Source organism: Thamnophis elegans, chromosome 9 (genome assembly GCF_009769535.1).
Source record: "Thamnophis elegans isolate rThaEle1 chromosome 9, rThaEle1.pri, whole genome shotgun sequence".
NCBI classification, from domain to species: domain Eukaryota; kingdom Metazoa; phylum Chordata; class Lepidosauria; order Squamata; family Colubridae; genus Thamnophis; species Thamnophis elegans.
This window is the reverse complement of record NC_045549.1, coordinates 48,370,212-48,397,962: the sequence shown is the minus strand read 5'-3', so window position 1 is coordinate 48,397,962 and position 27,751 is coordinate 48,370,212. Positions and strand designations below refer to the sequence as shown.

General features: G+C 38.3%; 1 protein-coding gene across 2 annotated transcripts in view; it reads right to left on the bottom strand.

The window, feature by feature from the left end:
• PDLIM3 (PDZ and LIM domain 3) overlaps positions 1-16,970 on the bottom strand; it is a 31,957-nt gene extending 14,987 nt beyond the window's left edge. The window contains exons 1-3 of one of the 2 annotated variants that reach the window (XM_032223767.1): positions 16,474-16,970; positions 4,737-4,888; positions 3,519-3,603 (exon numbers count right to left, since the gene is read on the bottom strand). In XM_032223767.1, the coding sequence (XP_032079658.1) occupies positions 3,519-3,603; positions 4,737-4,888; positions 16,474-16,566 (330 nt within the window). In that variant the 5' untranslated portion in view covers positions 16,567-16,970. The remainder of the gene's footprint in view (positions 1-3,518; positions 3,604-4,736; positions 4,889-16,473) is intronic. The other variant, XM_032223766.1, reaches the window with a different exon arrangement.
• Between the last annotated feature and the right edge of the window lie 10,781 nt (positions 16,971-27,751).

The window sequence follows — 27,751 nt, the reverse complement described above, 5'->3', positions numbered from 1 at the left end:
TCGAACAATGGATTTGATCTTCCTTATGAGCAGCGAAAGTGGAATTCTGTATACCATAAATTTATTAAGGTAAATCTGTTAGCTTCACAGAAGTGATGAACATTCATTTTTCTTGTTATAGAATTATATTTCACATTTGAATATTACAACCTATTTTATAACTTCCAATTTTTTAAAAAAGTTTAAATATATGTCTGGTTAAAGTGAAAAACTCATCTATGGAACCATTTCATGTTTTTAAAACATTTATTCCACTTTCCCTTCTAATTCAAAGGAAAGTTTCTCAGAACAACTTACAAAAAGTATATTTATGAAAACACTAGAAGTTTTGTATATTTTAAATTTGGTTGAGCTATTTGGATGATTAAATTTGGATTATCTGTGTGACTGCTAGGAGTTGAAAGCGACTTGATGGTCCATAATCAATCAATCAATCAAATTTGGATGCTAGGTTTTAGAACACAGATAGTCTCAACTTTGGTCTGTAAAATACAGCATTTTATTTAATCTCTAATAGGGAAAGAATTCCTGTAACCCTCTAGATGGGTATCAAGTACCACTTTTGGATGGATTCACATTCTAGCAACTTTTGCCAAAAGCACCAAAAACTGGTTCAATGACAGTGGGATTACTGTGCTTGATTGGCCTCTCCATTCTTCCTCCATACTCTGGATCCTTGGTTTCCAAATGAGATGCAAAAGTTGCTCTCATCAGAAAAGAGGACTTTGGACGACTGAGCAACAGAACTTTGGACCACTGTGCTTTATTAAGACCAGGGTCAACACAGCTGTCTACCAGGAGATTTTGGAGCACTTCATGCTTCCTTCTGCAGACAAGCTTTATGGGGATGCTGACTTCATTTTCCAGCTGCCCACACTACCAAAAGCACCAAAGCACTGGTTCAATGACTGTTGGATTACTGTGCTTGATTGGCCAGCACACTCGCCTGACTTGAACCCCCGAGACTCTATGGGGCATTGCCAAGAGAAAGAAGAGAGACATGAGAACGAACAATGCCGCTATTGAAGCATCCTGGTCTTCCATAACACCTCAGCAGTGCCACAGGTTGATAGCTTCAATGCCACGCCGCATTGAGACAGTAATTGCTACAAAAGGGGCCCAAACCAAGTACTGAGTACATATGAATGCTTATACTTTTCAGAGGTCCGATATTGTTCTATGTGCAATCCTTGGTTTATTGATTGCATGTAATATTCTAATTTTCTGAGATGGTGGATTTGGGGTTTTCATGAGCTGTACGCCATAATCATCACAGCTTACAGCTCATCACAATTATGACAAATCATGGCTTGAACTATCTTGCTTTGCATGTAATGAGTCTATCTCATATATTAGTTTCACCTTTTAAGTTGCATTACTCAAATAAATGAACTTTTACATGATATTCTAATTTTTCAAGTTTCACCTGTAGAATATTTAAATCTAATTGACTATCCATCCATTTACAAAACTTTATATTAGTATCAACGGGATTTACTTCCATTAAATGTGCTTATTAATCAAAGGAAAATCAAAATCCTAGGTAATGGGAAACTAAGTTGATTGCAAAGAAATTCTGAAAAGTGTATAAGCAACTATTTTTAATACTATTGGGAGGTATATTGCAGAAACAGCATGCAGTACAGCAGCATCAATTTGGTGCCAACATGCATTGCTGCAATGTGAATTTGACCTTATTTTTCTTTCCCAAAATATCACCAAATGTGCAAAAAGATAAACTGAAATAGCACTCTAGCAACAAATGTACATAGTCCAGCTCTTCTGTTTATTGCATGTAACAAAAATCTGAAATACTGTATCATGGTCATCTTAACTGAGATTTCAGTAAGAATCCAAAAATAAATTATGGAATCTAGATTTGTTAGGGGTGAAATCAGGAAGGTATATTCTGCCAATGTGGTGAATATTTTTTATTTTAAAATTAATAGAAAAACAACTGTTGAAACACCTCCACTGACCTATTTATTGCTCATCAAGATTATTTAGCATTTAAAGAATTAAATATATAATTTAATATTGAATGACCTTTCTTAGAATATTTTGTTAATAACTTAACAATAATAACTCAATAGCCAATAGAATACTTTAATTACATATTTTGTTTTGGCAGTAGTTTAGTCATTATTTTGTTGTTTGGATTTGAAATAATGTACTTCCATTTAAATTCCCTTTTAGTGAATCTTATTTTTCCATGTACTGCTGTTAGTTTGATTTATCGCATGGTATCTTACTAGACAATTTCTTTAATTTCACATTAATTAATTTTATTTATTTATTTATTTGTAAAGGCCGCCACTCTTATCTCAGGTAAATTGTAAAAGATAAAAACTATACTGCAATGCAATTAAAAGACAGGAATGGTGGGAGCAGAATGGGGAGGAGGTAGCTCTGTTGTTAATCGATTAATCACATTCACTGTGATGCTCCCCCATAGGAGCCCCAAGCTAACTGGCACAGCCAGGTCTTTTGGCTCTTCCGGAAGGTCAGGAACTTGGAGCCGACCTCACTCCGGGAGTGGAGGGCGATATTCCAGAGGGCAGGTGAAATGGCAGAGAAGGCCCTTCTGCTTGACCCTGACAGCCAGAATAATCGGGCCAACGGGGCTCTGCCAGCCCAGGTGGGGTTAGCCAATCCCAGTAGGTTTGATTTTGTCAATCAATTCAGTCAAATTCCAAGACAAGCTTACAGTGCCTTTTCAGATGTAAACTATCTTCAGTACACTCTTCTAATCTAGTAGTTCTAGATATTTTTTAGTTCAGCTATCATAATTTTCGAGGAATTCATTAGATGTGGAAGACGTATTAATGGGTGAATCTATCCAGAGCTCACTGATTTGATTCCTAAATCCATTACAGGAAAATTTATCTACAAAATTTGTTCTGTAGATACTAAGACAGCTAAGCTCAAGTTCTTAGTCAGTCTAGAATATACATATAAGAGAGCCATCATTTTCAAGGGTGTTTAATCACAAAGTCTTGGAATTCACTGGTTAAGTGTCACTGCCATGTCAAATTATCAGTTAGTAGTACAGTCAACTTACAATTGGTTGCTTAACAACTGTTTCTGGCTAACATTACCTATTCAGAAAAATGAGTTCACACTTACAATTGCAGTGTTTGCTTAATGACCATGAATTTGCTTAACATGTGAGGTGATTTGCTTAACGACCATTGCAAAAAATGTCATAAAATCAGTTCCTGTCACGTGAGGGCCTTAACTTATAACCATGGTAACTTACAACCAAAAATCCAGTCCCAATTATGGTCATAAGTTGAGAACTACCTGTACCAGTTGGTAAGTACTAACTAATTAAAAAAATAAAATAAGAGTGTTGGTGATTTAAGAATTACTAGATCTCAGCTGTAAAAATCCAGTCAACCACTAGATGGCTGTGAAGGTATGCAGATGACTTTAGTGTTTTTCAGTGTTAAATGCCATTTAGTGGCTATCTGGATTCTTGCAGTCCAGACATAGTTTTAATTTGAATCAATTGCTACCTGTGGTTCAGCTTCCAAGTTTATTTTGAATGGATGCGGTCTTCCCTCTTCTGCTACTTGTGGAGACCACAATTTAGTCTCTGCCCTGTTGGATAAAAATGAAAAATGAATTAGGGAATCCAAAACATTTCACCATTTTTAGCATGTCATAAGCATTTTATGCATTTATGTCATTACAGATTTAGATTGCACTTTTGTAGACAGTTAACTGGGATTGAACCTGAAGACACTACTGTCCACATTTACCAATGTAGGCTTATGTTGGTAATTTGTACATTAAATCCCATATTAAAAAGTGGATAATTTTCAAATTACAGTATTTTCAAAATAATTCTACTAATAGAAAAAAAAGAAACGAAACGAAAGACAAACCTATCAGTATCATTGTTTATCTGCTACTGTCCAGAACAGTAAGAAACATATGGTATAAGAATGATAAATAAAAAGTGTAAAAGACTAATTTGGCAATACTTTTTAAAAATAATTACAAAACAGGAAGGAACCTCATCCCTCAAACAGCTCTGTGTTTAAGAAGGATATGTAGAATGGAAAATTTCAAGCAATTAACACAATAATTCATATCAAAGCAAAACTAAATGGAATTCATTTGATATTATTGTTATGGGGAAGACAACTACTGGGTTGAGGAATTGTGTTCTTCTGAGTTAATAAGTAAAACTGCCCAAAGTTTGCATCTGCATAGACAGTTTTTTTTTTTTTTAACAGCAGTTCAAGAATTCTTTTGTCACGTGTGTAACTTCACCAAATACTTTCTTTGTCTTCTCCTTTGGTACATGTTAAAAAATTGTTAGGATTAATTGCATTAAAAATATTGCAAGATATTAATCCTTATGTATAATCACAGAACGTGATTTATTACATGCAAGGGTGAGCAAGGTGCTCACTTTTGTGGTGACCATAGCATAATTATGCCACCAACATTAGATGACAAAGAAACCAATAATGGCATATTTTTTTTTGAAAATCCAACAAAATCAGTTTATCAGCTTTATACACTTACAAAAGATTTTCAAAAATCTGAACAAAAAATCCCAACCACTCCTATGACATCATTATACTACAGAGTACTAAAGTGACTTTAAAAAAAAGTGGCGGGGGCAATCCCTTGGGAAAAATGCATCCCTTCTTGACCTAGAGAATTCAAGGTCCAGATTTTGGTAGTGTGATCCTGAGCATGTAAGAATTGTGAAGAATTACCTCTCAATTTTCAGACAGAGTTGCTGGGTCGCTGCTTTAATTTTCTCCTGGGCATCATTGTGAGTCATGTTCTCTGTGCTGTGACCATCAATAGTTATAATGATGTCACCAGGACATAGATTCGCCTGTGAAGCTTTACTTCCTGGTGTTATCTAAAACAAAACCAGAGTAAGTTTTTATGCAATTATTTAACAGGTATATGTCCATTTATAGAATCTGTCTGTCTGCCTGCTTGGCTGCCCTGACATGTTTTTGCAAAGTAAGAATTACACAATAAACGTTTCTGCCATTAACAGTAGTCTCTTCTATTTACTCAAATTCCTTCGTCTTAAAAAGATTAAGACCAGTTTAGGGTTGGTAATCAGCCACAGTCAGCAGATCCTGAAATGCTCAGAAAGCTCCAGGGGATGAAGAATTCACATTCCAATCAATAGAGGCAGCTAAAGGAAATGCACTAAGCATTTTCTGAACTACACCTATGTCTGGGGAAGAAAAATATTATAGGACAAAAAAGGATCTATGCACTGTGCTCAGTGTTAAAAAGAAGGGGGATTAAATCACCCAGACACATCTCCATTTTAATGCCATAGATAGCCCCCGTCCCACACTACTGCAAGCAATCCCAATTTAGGACATTCAGCTGATTTTGAGCAGCTACTAGAAATGAGAAAAATAGCAACAACATTTAGACTTATAAACCACCTCATAGTGCTTTACAGCACTTCTAAGCCAGGGCTGTCCAACTTGATTTCATTGAGGGCCACATCAAGGTTGTGTTTGACCTGGGGGCGGTATGTGTGTGGCCAGGGTGGGCATGGTCAGCTCAACATCACTTGTGTCAAGGGTACCTGTAGTGCCCTGAGTGCTCCGACAGCAAAAAAGGGCTATCGAGCTCCATTTTCGTCTGTGACGGCCTCCTGCAACCCTCTGCCATAGAAAACATAGTTCGGCTGCATGCAGCGCTCCTGAGCTCTATTTTCACTGGCAGAGACTCTGCGGGCTGGTCCTTCACTGTTTCCAGGGCGGCCCCGCGGGCCATATCCAATCACCCCGCAGGCCAGATCTGGCCCCCAGGCCTTGAGTTTGACACCCCTGTTCTAAGCAGCTTACAGAATCAACGTATTGCCCCCACCAATCTGGGGCTTCATTTGATAGACTTCAGAAAATGTTCCGCTTGTTAAAGAAATAACCAGACTCTTTCTCGATTCAACAAGATTAGCTGAGTTCGAAACAAGATCAGTTTTTATTTATTGCTTATCATAATGTGACTGTAAAGCAAATAAAGGCATAACATAGCTAAAATTCACAGAATTGCTAAGGCTTAATATGGCCTTTTATCCATTTTGATTAGCCTGGTGTGTGAATCCTGCCATCCCACTATCATATTAATTGATAGCTTATATCATTAATAGCCCTGCAGCCTATTCAATAAACATTTTAGTGAATTCATATTTAGTCCTTATTAGAACTCTGATGTCTCAAATACAGTTGAATTCAGATTAAACTACAGAATTACTTTACTTAACTCTATTTCAATAGACTACATGTAGGACTGCAATAGATATTGGCTTTATTTCAAGTACTGGCTTGCATTTGTAATACTGATAAGCATTTAAACATTTGTATCAACTTGGTGGCCAAATTCTCATTTGTTCCTTCCTTCCTATAAATGGAAAAACAAAAGTTACTATGGATATCTGAAGATCTGCACAGAAACAAAACAAATTCTTATTTTGCCCATGACTTTACAAAAAGCCTTAGTTTAATTTTTATTGAGTTAAATCTATTTATTCCTTTTATATTCTTTTTAGACTGTACCCTTTGTTTTCCAAATTACATGATTTAGACTAAAATTCTAAATTCATGCTATGACTTGTTTGCTGCAGTGCTAGCATATATTAATTAAGCCTGTATACCGACAAAAACTTAAAATCATGACTAGTACAGAGATAACAGTCATAGTGGTAGAACACAAATTACATGTATGAAACTAATCTAATTCTAATCTAACTATATTTGGCATCAATGAGAATATTAGAGGGTGGGAAAGTAGGAACTATTGTAATCTTAGTTTGTCAAAGAATACCTTCAGCCAAAAAAAATAACAAACCAATCTAGATGGATTCAGTAGTTACTGAAAGCTTTAGCTTTCATGAATGTGATTCATTTACTTCCAAAGATGAACAAACTTCCAACAATTTATCACACTCCATCTCATGATACTAACATTCCATAGTTTAAATATATGCTCTGTGAAGGACTTACCTTTCCTGATCCTAAATAATTGGTATTACATTAGCAAAAAAACTTCTTTGACTTCTTTCTACATAACCTGTCCCATCCATATTTGTTTCTCGCCTTATTTTCTTGTCTCTTTGATAAGTTTGCTTATCCTTTTCTAGTCTATGGTTATTTTAAGACATTACAACCATAACTATAGACAGTTTCCCACAGTAATTACACTGTGTTTGTACTAAAGCATTAGGATATAACTATTTTTTTAAAAAAAATCAATTTAATTTTCTGATATCAACCATTAAGAAAACAAAATGGGAGAATGAAAAAGAACTTTCCAGGTAGATTTTATAAAGTGGATCGTTCAGCTGTTAAGAGATTTACCTAAGTTTATACTCTTACCGACATGTTATACAAGGTAGTGTAGTCTGTGGGCAAGAAGCTTTTCTAGTTTAAGCACTCAGAAACTGGACAGAGACTTTAACAAATCAAGTCATAACTTCTCAGTTTGGATATTATGATGTTGGAAGATATGTCCTTCTGGGTTCAGCTCCAAGTGGGGAAAAAAGACACTGGAAACATGAAAGCTGCTTGGAAAGATGGTTTAATGGTGGGCAGGATCACATGGCTTGAGCTCCTGAACAGAAAATGGGGGTGTGTGTCACATGCTTTCAGATGTTGGGTAAAGAAGAAAAGAGAAAGAAGAGCTGAAAGTTCCTGGCTTCATACACTCTGTATAGCCCACCTCCCTGTTTCCTGTTCCTGTGTGAGAAGTGTATTCTGATTGGTTGTCAGACTCCCATTGGGCCATGCAGAGGCAACTCTTTAGGTTGTGCTTTGAGTCCAAGTTTAGTTGAGTTCCCAGATGCCATGTGGTGAGTTTCTGTAGAAAGCTAACCCTATCTTTGTTATGTAAAGTAAACTAGCTCAGGGCCCTTAATGGCCCATTGAAAAGGTGGGGGCTATTAAGAGTGAGTCTGTTTCCTGCCTAAAAACATGTTTCTCCATTTCTGATCCAGGTAAATATAATATTCTGCTTTTTCAATATTTCCCAGGATATTTCAGTTTTCTAGCAGAGGGGTGGGTTTTAACTTCCTACAATGAGAAATTGTGTAGGAAACCAGAATATCTTAGCGCACATTCTAATTCAAATAAACCCATACATCTGAACTGGGTTAGTATTCAGAATGATCTTTCATTTCAAAATTCTCTGAGGTTACAGGAGATAGAATTCTTTTTTGTAAAGTAATAAGAAAGGACAATCAAGTTGCCTTTGAATTTATTCCTAAGCAAGTATTCAGATGTTAACAGAAGCTTAGACGTTTCTCCCACGGTATTCCCCCAAGGTATTTTTAAAAATACATATTGGAAAATCAACTTCAGCAAATTGGTCATTAATTTTTTGATGAGTAGCTAGGGACTAGCTTCTGCCAGGAACCCATTTGATTCTGTTTCTCTCCCACTCCAAGATAAAGTTAATTTCCCTGTGTTATGATCATTCCTTTTTAAAGGGTCTTTAAGAGTTCCAAGATTTTTTTTTCTTTAAGCAAATATGCATGGGAGCATCTCTGGCAAACAGTACTGTCTACTTAAGTGAGTCATTGCTTGGTTTTTCTGTAACTATAAACTTTTAGGAAGTTCCAAGCCAAATCTGATCTCTAGGAGGGATGGGAAAACTGGTGCTTTCCATATTTTGAATTTCAATTTCAATGATATTTATTTTTCTTTTGGGTTAGTTTTTTGTTAAACTGCAGGATCTTAATTTGGCATCTTAATTTGTCCAGGAGAATGTTTGGATAGGAATTGGCAACTGCCAACCCCCATTTTAACTCAGAATAACAGAACAACAGAGTTGAAAGGGAACCTGGAGGTCATCTAGCCCCTCCTGCTCAAGCAGGAAACCCTATACCATTTCAGAACAAATGGTTGTTCAATCATTTCTTAAAAACCTCTACTGTTGGAGCACCCACAATTTCTGGAGGCAAGTTGCTCCACTGATTAATTCTTCCCGTCAGGAAATTTATTATTACTTCTAGGTTGTTTCTCTCCTTGATTAGTTTCTATGCAATGCTCCTTGTCCTGTGTTCAGGTCCTTTGGAGAATAGCTTGACTCTTTCTTTGTGGCAGGCCCTTAGTCATTGGAACACTGCTATCATGTCATCCTGTGTCCTTTTCATCAAACTAAACGTAACCAATTTCTGCAACCATTCTTCATATGTTTTAGCCTCCAGTCCCCTAGTCATCATTGTTGCTCTTTTCACTCTTCCTAGAGTCCCAGCATCTTTTTTTTTTATATTGTGGCAACCAAATCTGGATGCAATATTCCAAGTGTGGTCTTATCAAGGCATTACAAAGTGATACTAACACTTCCCATGAGCCTGATTCTATCTTCTGTTAATGCAGCCTAGATCTGTGTTGGCTTTTTTGACAGAATACTGCTGGCTTATATTTATGGTAAATGGCTGTCCATAGGACTCCAGGATCCCTCTAGCAGTTACGACTATTGAGCCAGGTACCACTTATACTATACCTGTGTGTTTTGTTTTTATTGATTAAATGTAGAACCTTATTTTTCACACCACTGATTTTAATTTTGTTAGGGCCCAGTCAGTGGTGGGTTTCAATTTTTTTAGAAACTATTCTGTGGGTGTGGCCTATTTTGTGGGTGTGGCTTGGCAGTCATGTGACCGGGCAGGTAACTTGACATCACTCATGCACACTCAGTCACATAACCCCCCCCCCAAGCCATGTGGCAAACATTTTTGGGACTCCTATGAAGGGGGGGGGAAGAGGGGAAAACCTCTCAAAAATAGACAACTGGAGGATTATGGGTCGAAATTAGGGAGATCGTAGAAGGCAGGATAGAGAGGAATCCAGTAGAAAACTATCACGCTGGGGAAAGAACTTTGGGAGATCGGAGGAGGTATGACAGAGGGAAATCCAGTAGAAAGCTACCACATGCTGGGGAAAGAACTTTGGGAGATCGGAAGAGGCAAGACAGAGGGGAATCCAGTAGAAAACTACCACATGCTGGGGAAAGAACTTTAGAAGATCAGAGGAGGCAAGACACAGGGGAATCCAGTAGAAAGCTACCACATGCTGGGGAAAGAACTTTGGGAGAACGGAGGAGACATGACAGAGGGGAATCCAGTAGAAAGCTATCACACGCTGGGGAGAGAACTTTGGGAGAACGGAGGAGGCAAGACAGAGGGGAATCCAGGACTAAGATATCACATGTTGGGGAAAGAATTTTGGGAGATTGGAGGAGACATGACAGAGAGGAATCCAGGAGAAAATTCCTGAGCTTGCTGCTGCTGTCTGGTGGATTGCCGCTGGACCTCTCCATGCTTCTCCGTTCACTACCTCCACTCCCAGGTATGGGACTTGACACCGAATTGGGCTAGGATAGTGCGGACGGGCAGGGATGAGCAAGGAGCGACAGGGCTGGGGCAGGTGTTCCGGAAGTTACTTCCGGGTCCACTGGTGGAACCTCCTCTCACTGGATCGGTAAATTTCACCATCTGGTTCTCCCGATCCGGCGTGAACCGGCAGAAACCCACCACTGGGCCCAGTGTTCAAGTCTGTCAAGATCCTTCTGTATCTTGAGCCTATCTTCTGGAATGTTGGCTGTTCCTGCCAGCTTGGTGTCTGAAAATTTGATGAGTTCCTCTTCTATCCCCTTACTTAAATCATTGATGAAGATATTGAAGACTACCTCAAAAGATCATGATCTCATTGCAAAGTCAAAATGTCCATTTTCAACTGCTTTCCATGTCTCCAAATAAAATGCAAAACAGGTGCTTTTAGCTTAGGCTAGACCAAAGACAGCCATTTTGCTGTTTTAACCTTTCACTCCATCACTTTTGGTCTGCCCTAATATGGTGACAGCATGGTATTTCCAGATCATTACTGGGACATCTGGAGGCTTTTCAAAAAAGTTGTCCATCATTGCTCTAGGAAGATGCATGGCTAAAGCAAAAGTTTTTCAGAATACTTTTTTCATAAGTAATGCTCTTTGAAAACAATGGCACTTACTTTCAATAAACATCATCAGATCTGCGAGTCAATTTATTAAAAGCTTGCACATTCTTACTAATAAGAAATGAAGAAATAAAATATATTCTGGATAGTTTTGCACACTGGTAGCTTTAACTCTGAGACACTTATCATCAATCAACTTAGTAGGTACTAAAGTCATTTAGAGCAATTGGCTTCAATAAAACTTGATCCAATAAATTCAGGTCCTCAACTTTAGTATCAAGCAGTAAAGATATTACAATAATGGATTGGTCTGAAAATGTCTATAAGTATCAATGTATTTTTGCTGGTCTTTTAAAAAATATTGCATCATTATGCAACCATGAAAAACCACCTAAAACATATGTTAATGGCAAGCAAACAATATTAATAAAACAGCAGATACTATCTTTACATATGTTTTTCCTTGTACATATGACTTGCAGGCTGCCTCCAAAGGGGCAATTAATAAATCTTCTCATGCAGCTACTTGTCCCATGGAAATTCAGAAAGTTTATTTTGCACTAATTTGCTATAAATACAGTTAGCTCTTTTTCTGTTAATATCACTTTAAATTTTACTGTGTCCTATAAACAAATGCCAAGTAGAAGTCAGACATGGCTAAATATTTTTCCTGAGAGATAATGGGAAGTATTTTAATTCCATAAAAGGAAATTCAGCCCCAAAACACCACAATCTCTTCTATTGTTTTAAACTTAACCTTTATTTCCTTTTTCCATGGAAGATGCCAAGTGTGTATGTCACAGCAGTTTAGGAGTGCCTCTGTGCGTTTTACAGAGGTTAAGCTGTTTAGAAAGAGAAACTTTCTGGGAAACAAACAGCCAATTATTTAGAATGCCATCTCATTTTTTTTGTTAAAACTTAGTTTGGCAATCAATCCCATGCGTATTTCCTCAGAAGCCAGCCACAGGAAGTTCAACTGGTGTTATTCCAAAGTAGAAACAGAGGTTTAATTCAATTCTCCCGATCAAATACAAAAAGAAAAGCTTTTGTGACAGCTTTTCTGAAGTACGGCAAACTTTCACAAATGGCAATAATTCACCTCTTTAAAGACTATTTATATAGATTGCTGTTCTGCAAATAAATAGTGGATCTTTTATAGGGTAATACTATTTGGTGAAATTAAAATGATAATAAGATCAATGTATCTATCAGAAGTTTGGGAATGTTTATTTTATTGTAAAGGTACTGCTCATCTGTTACTATTTTTCAAAAAATCATTTAATAAAAGCCACTAATAAAAAGATTAGAGTTTGTGCTCGACTTTTCTATAGGACTAGATGAAATATAAAGTCAAATACAGTATTAGAAAAATTGTCTGTAATTTCCATTACACACTCATTTTTAATACCAGAGACCCTCAGATCTGCGACCAATTAATTATAACTTAGTGAGGTTGGCCCAAAAAGTTTAGGGAAATGTGATCAATGAAACCATTTCAAAGTTATTTATTTAAAACATTTAAATACTGTCGGTTATGCCATACATCTCCAGTCAGAGTACAATACTAAATACATTCTATAGGATTTTAAAAAAACAAAATGATTAAAATTAATGAAACAAAGCATATCAAATAAAGCAGTAGCTCTGAGTTGTGGCACATGAAATCCCTATGCCAAAGTAAAAAAGTAAAAAAAAGTAAGTAAAAAAAGTAAGTTTCTAATATATGTATTAATTCTGAAGCAAGTCTAGCATGTGCTTTTATCTCTGAGGAATGTGCTTCAGAGAACGGATGCCTATATGAGTGGTTTGATGGCCTAGTGGTGAAGACAGCTGCACCTCACCCAAAAGGTTAAGAGTTCAATCCTAGGTAGTGGTAGGTTTCTCTTTTAGGACGAAAAGGAAAAAAAAAATCTGCCACAAAGAGCATCTAGCAAGTAAGCTCTCAGCTCCATCCAGTTGTCCCAACCCTATTTTGAATTAAGGGATTACAGGGTCATAAAAAGAGAGGGACTTTTTTTTTTTTTTTTACAGTCGATGCCAATATAGAAAAAGGCCTCTTCTTGGCAGATGCCCAATGAATATTCACCACCAGGACAAATTCCATTGATAATCTGACGAGCAGACTCCTGTGGGAAAAGGTATTCTCTCGGGAACCCTAGTCTCAAGGAATTTAGATCTTTATATGTAGAAGCAGTTTGTGACACTTTTTCGATAAAGGTGTTTATTATATTCCAGGAATCAGGCACTCTGAAAAATTACCAGTAGCAGTTTATCACGGTGCTCTTTCAGCCTCATAAAGGAACCCATAAATAAATGACCTGCTTTTTTTACAATCACTTTTTATCACCTGGAGGACATAAATGGAAAGGTGTATTTCTATGTTGGGTGCAAAATAGGAGCCTTCCCACATTAAGTAGATTACTTTCTGCACTAATTAAAGAGAATGAATGGAATGCATCTTTCTCCTACTCTCAGTCCAACTTTCTTGCCTACCTGCAATTTCAGTTCTCTATGGCAGACAGGTAAAATTAAGACCAGTTTGATCAGATTTCTCTCTCTCTCTCTTTCTCTCTCTCTCTCTCTCTATCTCTCTTTCTCTATCTATCTCTTAAATGAATCAAAACATATTCTGGAGTTTTCTGTCCCACTTTTGAATTGGTTGCCAGAATATGCCCACAAGTCAATTGGAAAAGGGATAGAAGCCAACATTCCAGTCGATATCCCTCCTTGTTTCAGCTGTCTAGCTGTTTCTATTCCCATGAGAGTCTTTGTCTTGTTTTGGGATATGTGACCAAACCTTAAGAGCACTAAGTCTCTGGATGCTTCACATTGCCATGATTTACTTTACCAAGGTACTTACATAGTTACTAATTAATGATAACCTAAGGGAATTCTGAGACTGCAGACACAGGCCTTTTCTTCCCCTATTTTTTTTTTTCCGGAGCAGGTGTGCATCCTTCTAATCCAAGTACCAAAATGCAGAAAGATGGCATTTTTAATTTCTAAAAACTCCGTAGGGCCTTCTTGAGGCCTATGGGCTTTGTTGTAAATAAGGATGATTGCTGCAAATCCTTTGCCATTTTAATTTTTTTAATTAATCTGTTTAACCAAATAAACAGAGAAAGGACAGGGAGACCTGAAGACAACCCGGAAGTTTCTGCAGACACACAAGGAACAAATAGGCTACACCAGTGTTTCTCAACCTTAAAATGTGTGTAACTCTCCCAGAAATCTTCAGTCAGAAACACTGGGCTACACTGAAGAAGATCATAGAGTCCCTCTGTCAAATTCAGGAGAAGCTGCAGGGTGATTTATGTTAGGCAGGACAAATTGCATTGCACACACATTTAACTCTGTGTCCCAATATCCTGCTGCCAGTCTCAGTATCTGGAGTTTTAAACAGATGCCTTTTTGCCTGAGGTGGGCTGGGGGCTGAAATTGTCTAATGGCAAGGCTGGCCTTATGCATTTCTCCCCCCCCCCCCACCCCGCTGCACTGCCTGGAGCCTGCTTGTGCCTCTTATTTGTTGTATGTGTGGGTGTGGATGAGACATGAAAATCCCTCACATTATATTAAGATATTACAATCTGGATAGCCCTGTTTAATTATTACCAGGGGAAGTCAAACTCTAAAGAGGCTAGAAATCAGCCATATTTCTAGTACATGGGAGCACTGAAATGCTTGGACATCCAGTGTTATCAGTTGCAGTAAAAGGAGAACTATAGAATCAGTGTTTAACACAACACTAATTCTATAGTTCTCCTTTTACTGCAACTGATATAGTCTATAGTAGTTAGGAATCTGGAAGGATCCGGTTAGTGGGAAGAGAAGGCAGTAAAAAGGACAATCAAGCCCTCAATATTTTATTACAGGCATTACTAATGCAGGAGGAAGGGGTGTGTTCGTAAGATTAAGTATTTCTCACTCATACAGGGAAGTTATGTGGGGAAAGGAATTACTTTTTATTTAATTCTCTATACAGATCCTGGATTTATCTAGGCATAGCAAGCAAGGCAAAAGAGAAATCCTGCATAGGCAGCTAGAATCAAACTCAAACGCTTCTCCCGATATTCAGTACTCCCAAGGCCTAAAACCCCAATGACCTGTTCCAGGTTGACAACTGCTCCATACAAAATAAACTCTTAGAGTATAGAGTTGCATTTCAACAGTCATAATCTAATTTTGATCCCCAACGTTAAGGTGACAGCACATAGTGCAGTGTTACCCTGCAAAGTCTCACTTGGACAATGCAAGATGTTCAAGTAAATTTATACTCTTAGAACCACTTATAAGTAGGGGTCCTCCCCTTGTATTTGACATGACACACATTAAATCAGGACTTGATTTACACTTACGTTTTTGCATGCAATCTTTATTACTTTTATAAATAACTTAAAGTTGCAAACATATCCAACACACTTACATTCCTATTTCTCCCACAACAATCCTGTGAGATAATTTGGGCTGAGAGACGGGGGACTGGCCCAAAGTCACTCAATTGGCTTTCATGGCTAAGATGAGACTTGAACACAATCTCACTTACTAACCTAGTGCAGAGTTTTTACATTTAGCAAGCATATCTGCATTGCAATGGTACATGGCTCAAGTTGTCATCAACCCAGGCCCAATAGTTTCCCTCTTTTTAGTTTCCCATCCTCCAAAAACAAAGCCCTTCATTTCCTGTATTTGCAAGGTAAACACTATTTTTGTATGCTAAGGTATGGGTCACTGCTTCCAAGCTTTAACAATACAAGTAGATGAGAGTAAAATTTAAAGCAAAGCAGCAGCAGGCATTGCTTCATCCTTACAAAGTTCTGCAAGTATATATATAGTTTTGCAATAAAAACGTACACACAGATGGCAAAAGAATTTCTTAGAAGCGAATCCCTATATAAACTACTGGACTACTCTGAATCCTTTCTTCCAATGGATTTTATTTTTTGAGGAAGGTTAAAGTAGGACTGACCTTTTGTTTTCAGTTCAGTGTGTTGGGAAAAAATTCATTCTCACAAGCGCAGGGAAAAGAATATCAAGGAGATGTGGATATTCAGAAGTATCTACAAAATACGGTCCTTAAATTCTTCTGCATCGGGACTAGTTGATCCAACTTTATAAATCTATAAACCATGGTTTTACACACTACAATTGAATCAGACTTACTCTCTGCACTACAAATCAGACTTTGGTAACATAATATACTTCTAGTGAACAGAAAGACCTACTAAAGCCATCACAGGTAAAATGGTCACAAGACGAGTCACAAACGAGGGGATAGCTAAATTACGCGTTGCCATACATGCATTATCTCCCAAAGTTACCCGGGGGAATGCCAAGGTCCCTTTTCCCTTTCAAACTTTTAAACTTGGACAACCAGCTGTTGACAATCAATCTATCTTTAAAGCGAATCACCTGCAGCAAACCCAATCCGAACAGATTATTTTGGGCATAAATACGAAGGCAACCTAGACCAACTCCCCTTTTCAAAAGGAAAACCGAAGAGCCGCGATCGGAAAGGACGTACCCTGGTTATAATTAATGGCTGGTTAAAATCGATGCCTCCCGACAGCCTGAAGCCCCAAGGCGGAGGTCCGGGAAGAAGCACGTTTTGTGGCATGTTTGCGGCTACTTTGGGGTGGGGAAAACCCTCTGTTCCGCTGACTTTGGCTCCGCTCCTAAGGGCGGCTTCGCTGGAGCGATCGAGAGTTCTTCGCTCTGACCGCTGCAAGATCCCCTTTGCTCCTTCCGGCGACGAGATCACCTCTTATCTGCTCCTGGCTGACGTCAGCGGGCTCGCGTCCCCTCCGCCCCGAGCAGGAGGGCCAACTTTGGTCAACGAAAGGCCGGGCTGGAGAAGTCGCTCACAGGCTGCGTGTTTGGCCGCTTCCCGGGAGTTTCCCCAGGCTGCGCTCTCTCAGCTTCGAGTTACAACCTCGGATTTAGCTCTGCCCTGAAGCCTGCCGGGCGGTGCGGTTTCCCCTGCGCCTCTCCCGGCTGCTTCCGCCTTGCAGCCCGACGTTTCTGGAAGGGACAAGGTTATAAACCCTCTGAAGAGGGGGGGGGGGAGTGTGGGGCGTCGCTTAACCTGTAATAAAGGGCGTAGGATCCACCTGCCTCTCTTTCTCCGGCTTCCCTTTATTTAGTTGGATTTTCCACTCCCAGTTGAAAATGTAAGCTCCTCGGGGCAGGGTGTTCTTTTGAAGTTTATAAAGTTCAGAGGTATAGCTAGTACTCCCAGCATAAATACTTCGCAAATGGGCAATTCGATAAAGCACTTACTTGCCTTATTTCTTCTTAAATTAAAACCACCAACATCTGTCTACCAACAGATGTTATTACTTATTCATGTGATCTAAATATGTTTACCCATCTCCTTGGGCAAGATGAAACCTCTGTTTTTATCCCATGTGGCTCTATCCGCCTTTTGAAGATCTTGGTGGGGAGATGAATTTATGGTTGCCATATGGTCTGAATGTCACTCTGGCCAGCGTCACCCAATGAGACACAATGAGAGTTGGTTATCTAATTCTTCCTCCCCTCCCCAGTCTGCAGTTGTGTAGGTACTTACCTGAGAGTAATTCCCATTCAATTAAAAAATGCAAAATATCAAACTACCGTAAATCTGTTCCATCACTGGATCTGCACTTGGTACTTGTTGAAATTAGCCTAACACTTAATGAGTTAGACTTGGGAGAAAATCAGTATAATTGTAGAGTTCATGCTGGTTTGGTTATATTCTTACTGAGATACTAAACAAAAGCACTTAAAGATCTAATTTTCCATTTGAATGTAGACAAATTTATTCAACCACATTATGTCCAATCCTCAAAGGCAGGGTTCCAAACAAGGTTTATTTGTGGTTAACTCATCTTTGCTTTGTTTTATCCATATCTAGAAATTAACTTTTTGTGCAATTAACTTTTCTTCGAGCCTTTGGAAACAGGTATCCAAGGAAAATAGGAACAGAAGAAGACACAGCTGTAAGGACTCCACCCCTGTGTTTGATGTAGTCATTAAAAAAAAAATTAAAAAAACCTTCACAGGGACATCCCCAGGGATGGGCAAAAAGCCAAAATGGTAGTTATAAATACATGATTGAAGCACAACCCTCTGGCCATGTGTGCAACTGTCATCTTTTTTTAACTTTCCTGGGGTGGTCCTGGGAAGTAACAGCTGGTCACACTCAACTATCCCACCTTAAATTAGGATACTTAGGGTAGGTGATTCCAGCAAACTGAGACCACGTTGATTTTTCTGGATAAACTTGGTTTATCCAGAAGTCTCATTCATTCCAGATAAGTCTCCAAAGATTAGATATATGATGATCCTAAAACAGTGCCTGAGAAGATTTGTATTGGTTGACCAGAAGCAAGTAGGATACTTTGCTGCTACATGCAAGCACATCAGCAGTCTCCTTATGATCCTCAGCAGCTAATGTTCAGCTTTAACATTTTTATTGAGTTTTAAAATATTGTAAAGTACAAAAGTAAATAGAAAAGCAATGGGGAGGAAAAGGGGGAAGAGAAGTGAGGATAATAATAATATGAATCAGCCATTTCTGTAAAGATTTATCAATCTATTTGGCAAAATCCAAAATCAAAGTTTCATTCTTTTCCACTTTAAGCTCAAAGTTCAGAAGCAGTCTTCCAAGTGGAAACATCTCAGCAGCTAATGTTTTGCAACTTTCTACTTGGCCTTTTTGTATACTTTATTTTGTTATGTTTATTTTAACCAAAAAGAGAGAAAGAACTATACTCTAGGTCAGTTCTGACTGGAATGACTAAGTCCTCTAAGTTAAATGACTCCTAAAGCCACAGCTGTTGAGAGTTAACTGGTACAAACTAAAATGATTTGTATGTACAATGATGTCATGAAGTTACGGCTCCTTCCCGCTCAATGTGGCCATTTATGTCATTGGAATTTATGCATCTCAGACTTTTGCTTAATGTTAAATAGAATGGACTAATGATGGCTGATTCAATAAATCATTGTTAAATCATAGTTTACTATGGTATGTGAACCCAGTTTCTATGTGCTTTAACACAATGGGAAATTATTTAAATGTTATCTGTGGCCTTTATGTTATGACCAAACAGCTAGTGTGTTGCTTTCTGAAGTCTATGACAACCCTGGTTAATTTATGAAGAGCGAAAATAGCTATTTTAATTGAAGTAATCTCTCCTCAAAAATGAGATAGGCTTTGTCACTGGTTGGCACAGACTTTAAAAGATTCTGGCTGAATGATCAGCTGATGTTATTTAAGTCTGGATAACATTTTCACTTATTTCCCCCGGAGAGTTGGTTTACTCCTTCCCTGTTGCTAGACCAGGGTTGACCATATTTCTTAGTTCTTAACGAACAGTAGCAGCTGCAGGACAAATATGGTGGCATGACTTCTGTCTACATGTGGGATGCAAGCCAATACTTGAGCAGCTACAGAATCCGGTTAGTTATATTGAAACAGTTGCCTGAGTTGGCAGATACAGTGATTTAGATTGCAATAGACAAAGCAAATAGTTCCACCCTCCTTTGTCTAACCTGTGCAGGATCTGTATGCAGTCTCTTTGGTAAACGAGGTAGTGAATGACAATAATTTTCTGAATGCAATTCTCCTTCAAAGGTCCCCGATACAGAATAAATACTGTTTTATTTTCTTGATGTATGTGTACACGAATCAGGTATTTTCGCAATTTGTCATAACTGAGAAGAAATTGAGAAGTAACTGAAATTCAGGTTCCAATTGCTGCTATTTTATTTGTTTTTTTAATGTGTTATCTGATATGCGCACTAGGGAAAATTTAAAGATGTTTGTATGTTTGTGCTTATTCAAACATTTGTTCTTTAACTTGAAATGTCCTTAAAAACAAATCAGCTGTTTCCTGTCTTCTGGGAAGCAATTAGCAGTTTTTCTGGCAACAATCATGCTGTGGTTTCTTTTGTATATTGAGTTTTTCTATATATTATATGGAAAAATGAACACCGAGAAATAAAAAATACATGCCTTCTATATTATTCCAAATAGTTTTTGCATATTGGGTTGTAGAATTAAATTAGTATTTAAATTCATGTAGTTAACTATTTTAAAAGTTGGACATATGTGCAACACAGATTTCTAAATAGTCTCTAGTTGTGATTCCTAGCACCAAAAAGTTTGCTGAGAAAGAATAGTAAATTGTTCAAACTAATCATATTTGTTTTCTTATTAGTTTCTAAACTAGTAATATGTAAATAAATAGAAAATGGACATTAATAAAACAAGGTCCACCAAAATAAAACAAATATGTAAAATAACATGTCAAGAAAAGAGAGAAAGAGAGGAGAGGGGAGGGAGGGAGAGCTAATGAATCAATATTCCCTCTTGAGCATTATATCTTTAAATATTAGCTAAACACATCAATTTGTTCCTGAAAAGATAAATAATCATCCAATAGCTACAAAATAGTAATTTTTGTATATTATTCTGGAATTTATAATAATTATAGAAATATGACATAAAGAAGACATAATGATTTTCTTTGATAGTCTTCATTCTTTTCATTTCTTGATGCTTATTCATGCCTTCCTGTAGTCTTACTAGAATATTCCAACAGGGTGATTATTGATAGAGAATATGTTAAAGGATTCCAAAGTATTGTAAGTTTGCTGGCTATGTTTACGTTGAAAATAAATTTTAAGGTAGTATTGTATGGAACTGTGGTGATTAAAATGACAGGATGACGGACGCTACAGGATGACTGACACACCATCTCTTTTGCAGGTATGTCAGAATCTCAGGCACAGAATGGATGAGGCTGTACTTATGTTGCTTTGGTGCCATCTTGACCTCCTCCCACCCCTACCTGACACTGCTATCATTCAAACCAGAATGACAGATTGGAAAAGTGTCATGTGCATCAAGAATAGGATCGATGTCCCAATGTCCCAACAACGGGATTAAATGTCTGGGTAGACTTGCAGCTGAACGTGTGCAATAGATGAGGTATTATTAATTTTAAAGAGCAATTTGTATTGTCACATGGGTTATTACGGAATCTAATTTGCTTCAGATTAATGGAGTAATTTCTTGTAAAAAAAAATTTCTCCACTTGAAGGATGGAAGAAAGGGGAAGGCAGTTCTTTGAGTTGTTTCAGGAGCCAGGAAGCACAGAAACAAAATTGCTTAATGTTTTTAAACAGAATAATAAACTCTGAGCTGATTGATTATAGTTCTCTTTTGATCATGAGTATTACTATACAATTTAAGTGATGGACATTGACCCTGCCTCTCCTGCTGACCCTTCCTTTCTGGCCTTTACTGCTCCTTTGTTCTCTTCTGTCTGCAGTGAGATTGTGTGAAATAAATGAAAAATGATGTCACGGTACTCAAAGAAGACAAACACATCATTTGAAAAAGCAAGTTAGTGTGTACATGGGGAAGATACAGAACTTACCGCTGAAATACCATATACAACATATATGCTTATGAAATAATACCAGAACCTGATGTTTTTTAAAAGAAATTTCTAGTTAAGTAAGGATGCCACATAAAAAATTCCTGTTATTCTTCTACCCCTACATGAATAGTAAAGTGTAAACAGGAAAAGGCTGTATATGTAAATTACTTTAGGGAAGGATACAGTTCAAACACCTAGATGTGGGGCTGGCTCAAAAAGTGGGAAATAACAGATCAAAATGCTGTTGGTTTTTTTTTCTGATTATGTCCTTAAAATGTGCAAATGATTCATTTTTAGCCATTGAAAAGGGTGTTGGCTAAGGAGGCTATTGTGAAACATCCCAAAAATGCAAAAAATATGAGGAAGAATGCACACTATGTTTGAACTTGTCTATATGCTATTGCATCAGTACTGTATGCATTTAAGTCACAGCGGTGCCAAAATTAAGCCCCTTGCAAACTTATATTTTCATTTAACAATTTGTTCAATCTTCCAATGGTTGTTTATGGCAAAAATAAATACTTCATTTTTCTCTACCAGATCAGGGTCTGCTTCCCCACTTAGTTTGTTATTAGCCCAATTTGTGAAATGAATTCTGTGTCTTAAGGATGTTTAGCTTAAATATGTATTTCCCAGAGAACTAAAATATCATTTTCCTACTTGGGAGGCCCAATGACTAAGACGCTGAGCTTGTCGATCAGAAAGGTAGGCAGTTTGGCAGTTCAAATCCCTAGTGCCACGTTAATGAAGTGAGCTCCCATTACTTGTCCCAGCTTCTGCCAACCTAGCAGTTCGAAAGCATGTAAAAATGCAAGTAGAAAAATAGGGACCAGCTTTGGTGGGAAAATAACAGCGTTCCATGTCCCTATGGCATGCCAGCCACATGACCACAGAGACATCTTTGGACAATGCCGGCTCTTCGGCTTTGAAACAGAGATGAGCACCGTCCCCTAGAGTCAGGAATGATTAGCATATATGTACGAAGAGAACCTGTAACTTTACCTTTACTTGCCTTAATGTACTTGAATTAAACGTAGTCACTATTTTCATGGAGAGAATATGTTATAACAAATGTAATTATCTATAGAGACTTAAGCGATTTCAATATACTCCAATCCATCTTCATAACATTCTGCTACAACTTTAGAATTTTTTGTGAGGCATTAAGTCTTATTTAGAGATTCCCAATATGTATTCTGTTTCTACCATAAGGAAATGTGATTTCTGAAATTAGACTCATTTGTTGGTTTAGAGGTGATGATAATGTCCATCTCAAAAGAGATTTAAAATGTTCTTACAGATGTAGTACAGAAAAAAAGGGAAGTGTCTATTGCCCTACAGATACTTTGAACCCCACCCTCCAGAGCATGTTGTCTGAAGTTGCTAAGATTTAAGGCACTGGACTATTTGGAGACCCATAGAAGTACTCAGTGTACATTTGGAGTAAACTGCAAAATTTAATCATGGAAGATCTCTTGATATCGCAGAGGAGCAACCAGTGATTTCTCTCAGTATCTACTAGAGGTACCGTATATACTCGAGTATAGGCCGACCCGAATATAAGCCGAGGCACCTAATTTTACCACAAAAAACTGGAAAAGTTATTGACTCGAGTATAAGCCTAGGGTGGGAAATGCAGCAGCTACCGGTAAATTTCAAAAATAAAAATAGATACCAATAATGTTTTTGAATATTTATTTCAAAGAAAAACAGTAAACTAGCGGTGTATTCAATGAAATACTTCACTCACCTCATGATGCTGATGTCCCGCTGTGATGATGATGTCCCGTGCAGCCGCGGGAGCGATGTCCCGCCTCCTATGACACACGGCACAGTGATTCCTATCATTGGATCACTGTACCAGAGGAGGTGGGACATCGCTATGTGGCTGCTTGCCATAACAAGGAGGAGGTGGGACATTGTTGCAGAGCGGCAGGAGGGGGAGGAAGGGGAATCGTAAGACAGCCCTGCATTACATTAGAACGTGAGGAGGGGGGATGGTGCGGTGCGCGCTGCGCGGCAAACTGACACAGAGGGAGGGGAAACTCACAGGGGCACTGGGCCATTCACGAGTGTCACCCAGCGGCATGGCCCCGCCCCTTTTTCTCCTCCATTTCGGGCAAATTTTTCACTGACTCGAGTATAAGCCGAGGCGGCTTTTTTCAGCCCAAAAAGTGGGCTGAAAAACTAGGCTTATACTCGAGTATATACAGTAGGTCCTGATTCAGAAAGTAAGATCTACACTTCAGAAGACTTCTACATGCATAGGTGAGAATCATGCTTGTTTCCCAAAGTCTCAGGATCTTCAGAGAAGATGGGAATGTCAACTAAATGACTTTTAAAAGACATGTAAAATAATGGGAAGGGAATTATTTTTTGCTTCCAAGTGAGTTTAAAAAAAAACCAGGGATGAATTAAGGTCAATACAGTATAAGGGAAAAGAATCTTCAGTGAGTCTTTTAACAGATGGAGTCTCTTAAGCCCCTGCTTGTATTCATCACTGTTTCACATTACAGTCCCTTGTGCTGGGACACAGCCTTCCCTGGAAGGCAATCCAAGGCTGAATAGTGAAATGACCGCACTGGGAAAGTGTAGCAATCTCTCTCAGTGAGTCACAGTCACTGAAAAGAGGAAGATATTTAAAGGACTTTAGGCAGCCAATAAAACTGGGCAAGGCACTAGATGAAGCTGAAGTGCAATTTCCAGCAGATACATCACCCTGGCTAATAGTGAAGAATTTGAGTTCAATCTCCATTCTTTATGTGTCATCATTGGTAATCAACCGTGATGAAAGAATCCTCAGATTCTGGTTTCATTTTCAGAAGGTCCTAGTATGATCAGCAGCTTGACTACCATCACCCTTAAACACTTTTCCTCACACTTTGAAGTGTGTGAGGAAGCCATAGAGAGGCACAGCTGGTTTAAGAGTTACTATTTTGATCACCCATGGTGTCCTGAATATCACAGCCTTCTATGGCATGAATTACTGCATAAATCAGTTTTAATATAAATTCCAGAGCACCCGGTCTCTTGTTTTCATCCTTTCTTGTTTCTTCTAGTATAATGTACTTTCATACAGAGGAAGAAAGCTCCAGTGAACATTGTTCTTCTTCTTGGCTACAGAAAATAGTTTGTAAATAAAATATTTATTGCAAACCTTTTAATAGAACAAGATAAGTTCTTTTGTGGCCTTTTGGTTGGCTTCAATAGACAGCCGGGTTCCAGTCTACCTTTGCTCTTTGGCTGGCTTTGGGGGAGTTGATTTTTCTCAGCCCAATTCATCTCATGGAGGAAAAACAATGGGACGAGAGAACATTATGTATGCAACCTCAAGCTTCTAAGTGAAAACGAGGATCATTCTAGATATCCCTTATGTTGAAAAGCAACCAGCGATTAATTTGGACTGATCTATTAATTTACTTTTGCGTATTTCTGAGACTCAGTAATGATCACAATGGGAGCATGTGGCATTTATGGAGCTATTGAAATATTCAAGCTCATGGACATATTAGTTCATCAGGTTCTTCCCAGCAGCAGAAATTAAGAGAAACTGGGTTCCATTAGGAATAGTTGTTTCCTTGCACCAGCCTTTTGGCTGGGATTCACTTTTCAAACAAGAATATTTGGGGCTCCAATGCATTTTTGTATCCAGAAAGGAAACCATGTAGCCTCCCTCCTGGTCATCCCATAACACTTCTGGAACAAAATGTACTGTCAGCCTCTGCTTTGCTATCGCTTCGGCTGCCATGAAATGGGGAGGGAGGGCATGGTATTTGGGAGGGGTTACTCATTGTGCTGGAGGAAGGTTCTGGAGTTCACCGGCTGATCGGACTATGCATGCGTGGGTGTTCCCGCCAGGATTAACGGCACCGACATTCCATCTTCGTGATGCCTTTTGAAGTTATCTCACACCTGACACTTGGAAGAATTATGATTGGACTGGAACTGTGATGCCAAGGGGTGGGGAATGGGCTATTCTATATATCAATCGCTTTCGTGCCTAAATAATCAGACTTCGCTTTGCTATGCCTTTAATCATTCTTAATTAGTAAAAGTACACTTGATTTCCACACATGGAGTCTCGTGGTCTTTCTTTCCTAATTAATTAATGGAGAGGTGCTGACATGTACTGACTGCTGTTAAAGTGTGCAGCATAAAAAAGAAATTTAACATAGGCTATGCTGTTTCTCAGTGACTGGGCTGCAATTTGAAGGCTATTTTGTGCTACAGGAAACCTCTGAATAGCAGGACTTAGATTAGATAGGGCACGACTGTATCATGGATTATTGCAAATAGCATTCCTAACATTCCACATTGAACATCGCTGTGTGAGACCTGCCTCTGCCCAGGACTTGGAGAAAGTGCACAGTATTTATCTCTACTACAGTATGTGACTTCAATTTCATTCTTTTGGAACAGACGTTTCATGTTGAGTTCAGCTGTTTCATATGTACATAGGAAAGCCGTGTGTGTGTGTGTGTGTGTGTGTGTGTGTGTGTAAGATTTAGCAATTTCCATTAAAGAAAATCTAGTGTTTATGATTACAAGTAATTCTCAATTTACTACCATAATTTAGTCCAAAATTTATGTTGCTAAGCTAGTTTTGCCCCATTTTATGACCTTTCCTGCCACAATTGTTAAGTGAATCACTGCATTTGTTAAGTTAATAACAGTTTTTAAGCGAATCTTCTTTCCCCATTCATTTTGCTTGCAGGAAGATTGCAAAAGGTAATCACATGACCACTCCAGTGCACTTTAACCCTCATAAATATGAGCCAGTTGCCAAGTGTCCAAATTTTGATCACATGGCCATGGGGATGTAAAGGGTCGTAGGTGTGAAAAAAGGTCATTAGTTATTTTTTCAGTGCTGTTATCACTTTGAATGGTTATTAAATGAATGGTTGTCAGTTGAAGACTATCTGTATAGACCTTTCCCCCCATCCATGTTTCTATTCTGTTATGCACAACTATATAACTATATAACTAGCTCTTGGTAATAATTAGAGGAGTCAAAAGTGTGCCAAGTGTGTCTAAGGAAGCTTCAGTAGATATTTTGGGGACTATTCACTTCAACAACAGTGTTAGTGATTGTTTTATTCTATTGTATAATTATTTCTCAAGTGCTTCTTGGATTATTTTACTTCTCAGTCTGTTTCAAGACATTGTTCAAATGCTGAAGCTTGATGTTAACGCTTTGTGTCTGAGGTCTTTAAGAATTACTTTAACTTTAGGGCTGGTTATACAATTCTTAGGCATTGTTAGAAGATACTCAATCATTCATTCTTTATTATGGCTATAGACCAGCATGCCTGAGGACAGTCAGTTGTGAGAACCTGGTCCAACTGTACATGAAGATGCCTATACATGGAGGCATCTACTTCATTTTCATTGGTTGTCCACTGGGAGCTCCGGAGGACAAAAAAGAGGCAACAAGCAGAAGGGCTCTAGAGTTATGGCATCTCATTGTAAAAGGTTTTACTTTCTCATGGGGACTTTTAGTATCACACACAGAAGACATATCCTTTTAATATTTTAAAACTGCTGTAGAGTGATTTTAGATTTTAGATTTAGATTTTATTAATATTTGTATGCCGCCCTTTTCCCTGAGGGGACTCAGGGCGGCTCACACAAAATCAGGGGAGGGGAAAACAAACATTGACAAAGAAACATATGGTAAAATAATCAGCAAACATACATTCATCATTCGGGAGGGGCAACTATCCTTGTCCCCAGGCCTGACGGGCTAGCCAGTTCTTAAGGGCTGTGCGGAAGGCCTGGACGGTGGAGAGGGTACGAATCTCCACGGGGAGCTCGTTCCAAAGGGTGATCATTGCAGCTCACATTTCATCTGATGTCAGGAGTCAGGACCAAGAAAGCCATGTGATTCTTCCAAGTAGAGTTCTTTATTGTTTCATATCTACCGAGGTGGCGCAGTGGTTAAATGTAGCACTGCAAGCTGACTGCAGTTCAGCAGTTCGGCTGTTCAAATCTCACCGGCTCAGGGTTGACTCAGCCTTCCATCCTTCCGAGGTGGGTAAAATGAGGACCCGGATTGTTGTTGGGGGCAATATGCTGACTCTGTAAACCGCTTAGAGAGGGCTGAAAGCCCTATGAAGCGGTATATAAGTCTAACTGCTATTGCTATAACTGCTATAGACAAAATCTTGCCAGTGACCACTTTACTATCTACATTTACATATAGACTGTGAATTATTAGAAAGGGGCTGTCTTTACCCTCTTTCTCTCATACCTGATATCTGGAATGAGTTTCCTGTTACTTCTCTTCAGTGTGCTCCTTTCTTCCTGGGAATCTACTTCCTCATTATATTCAATTACATCTGATATGTTTTTATATAAAACTTAAAAAAA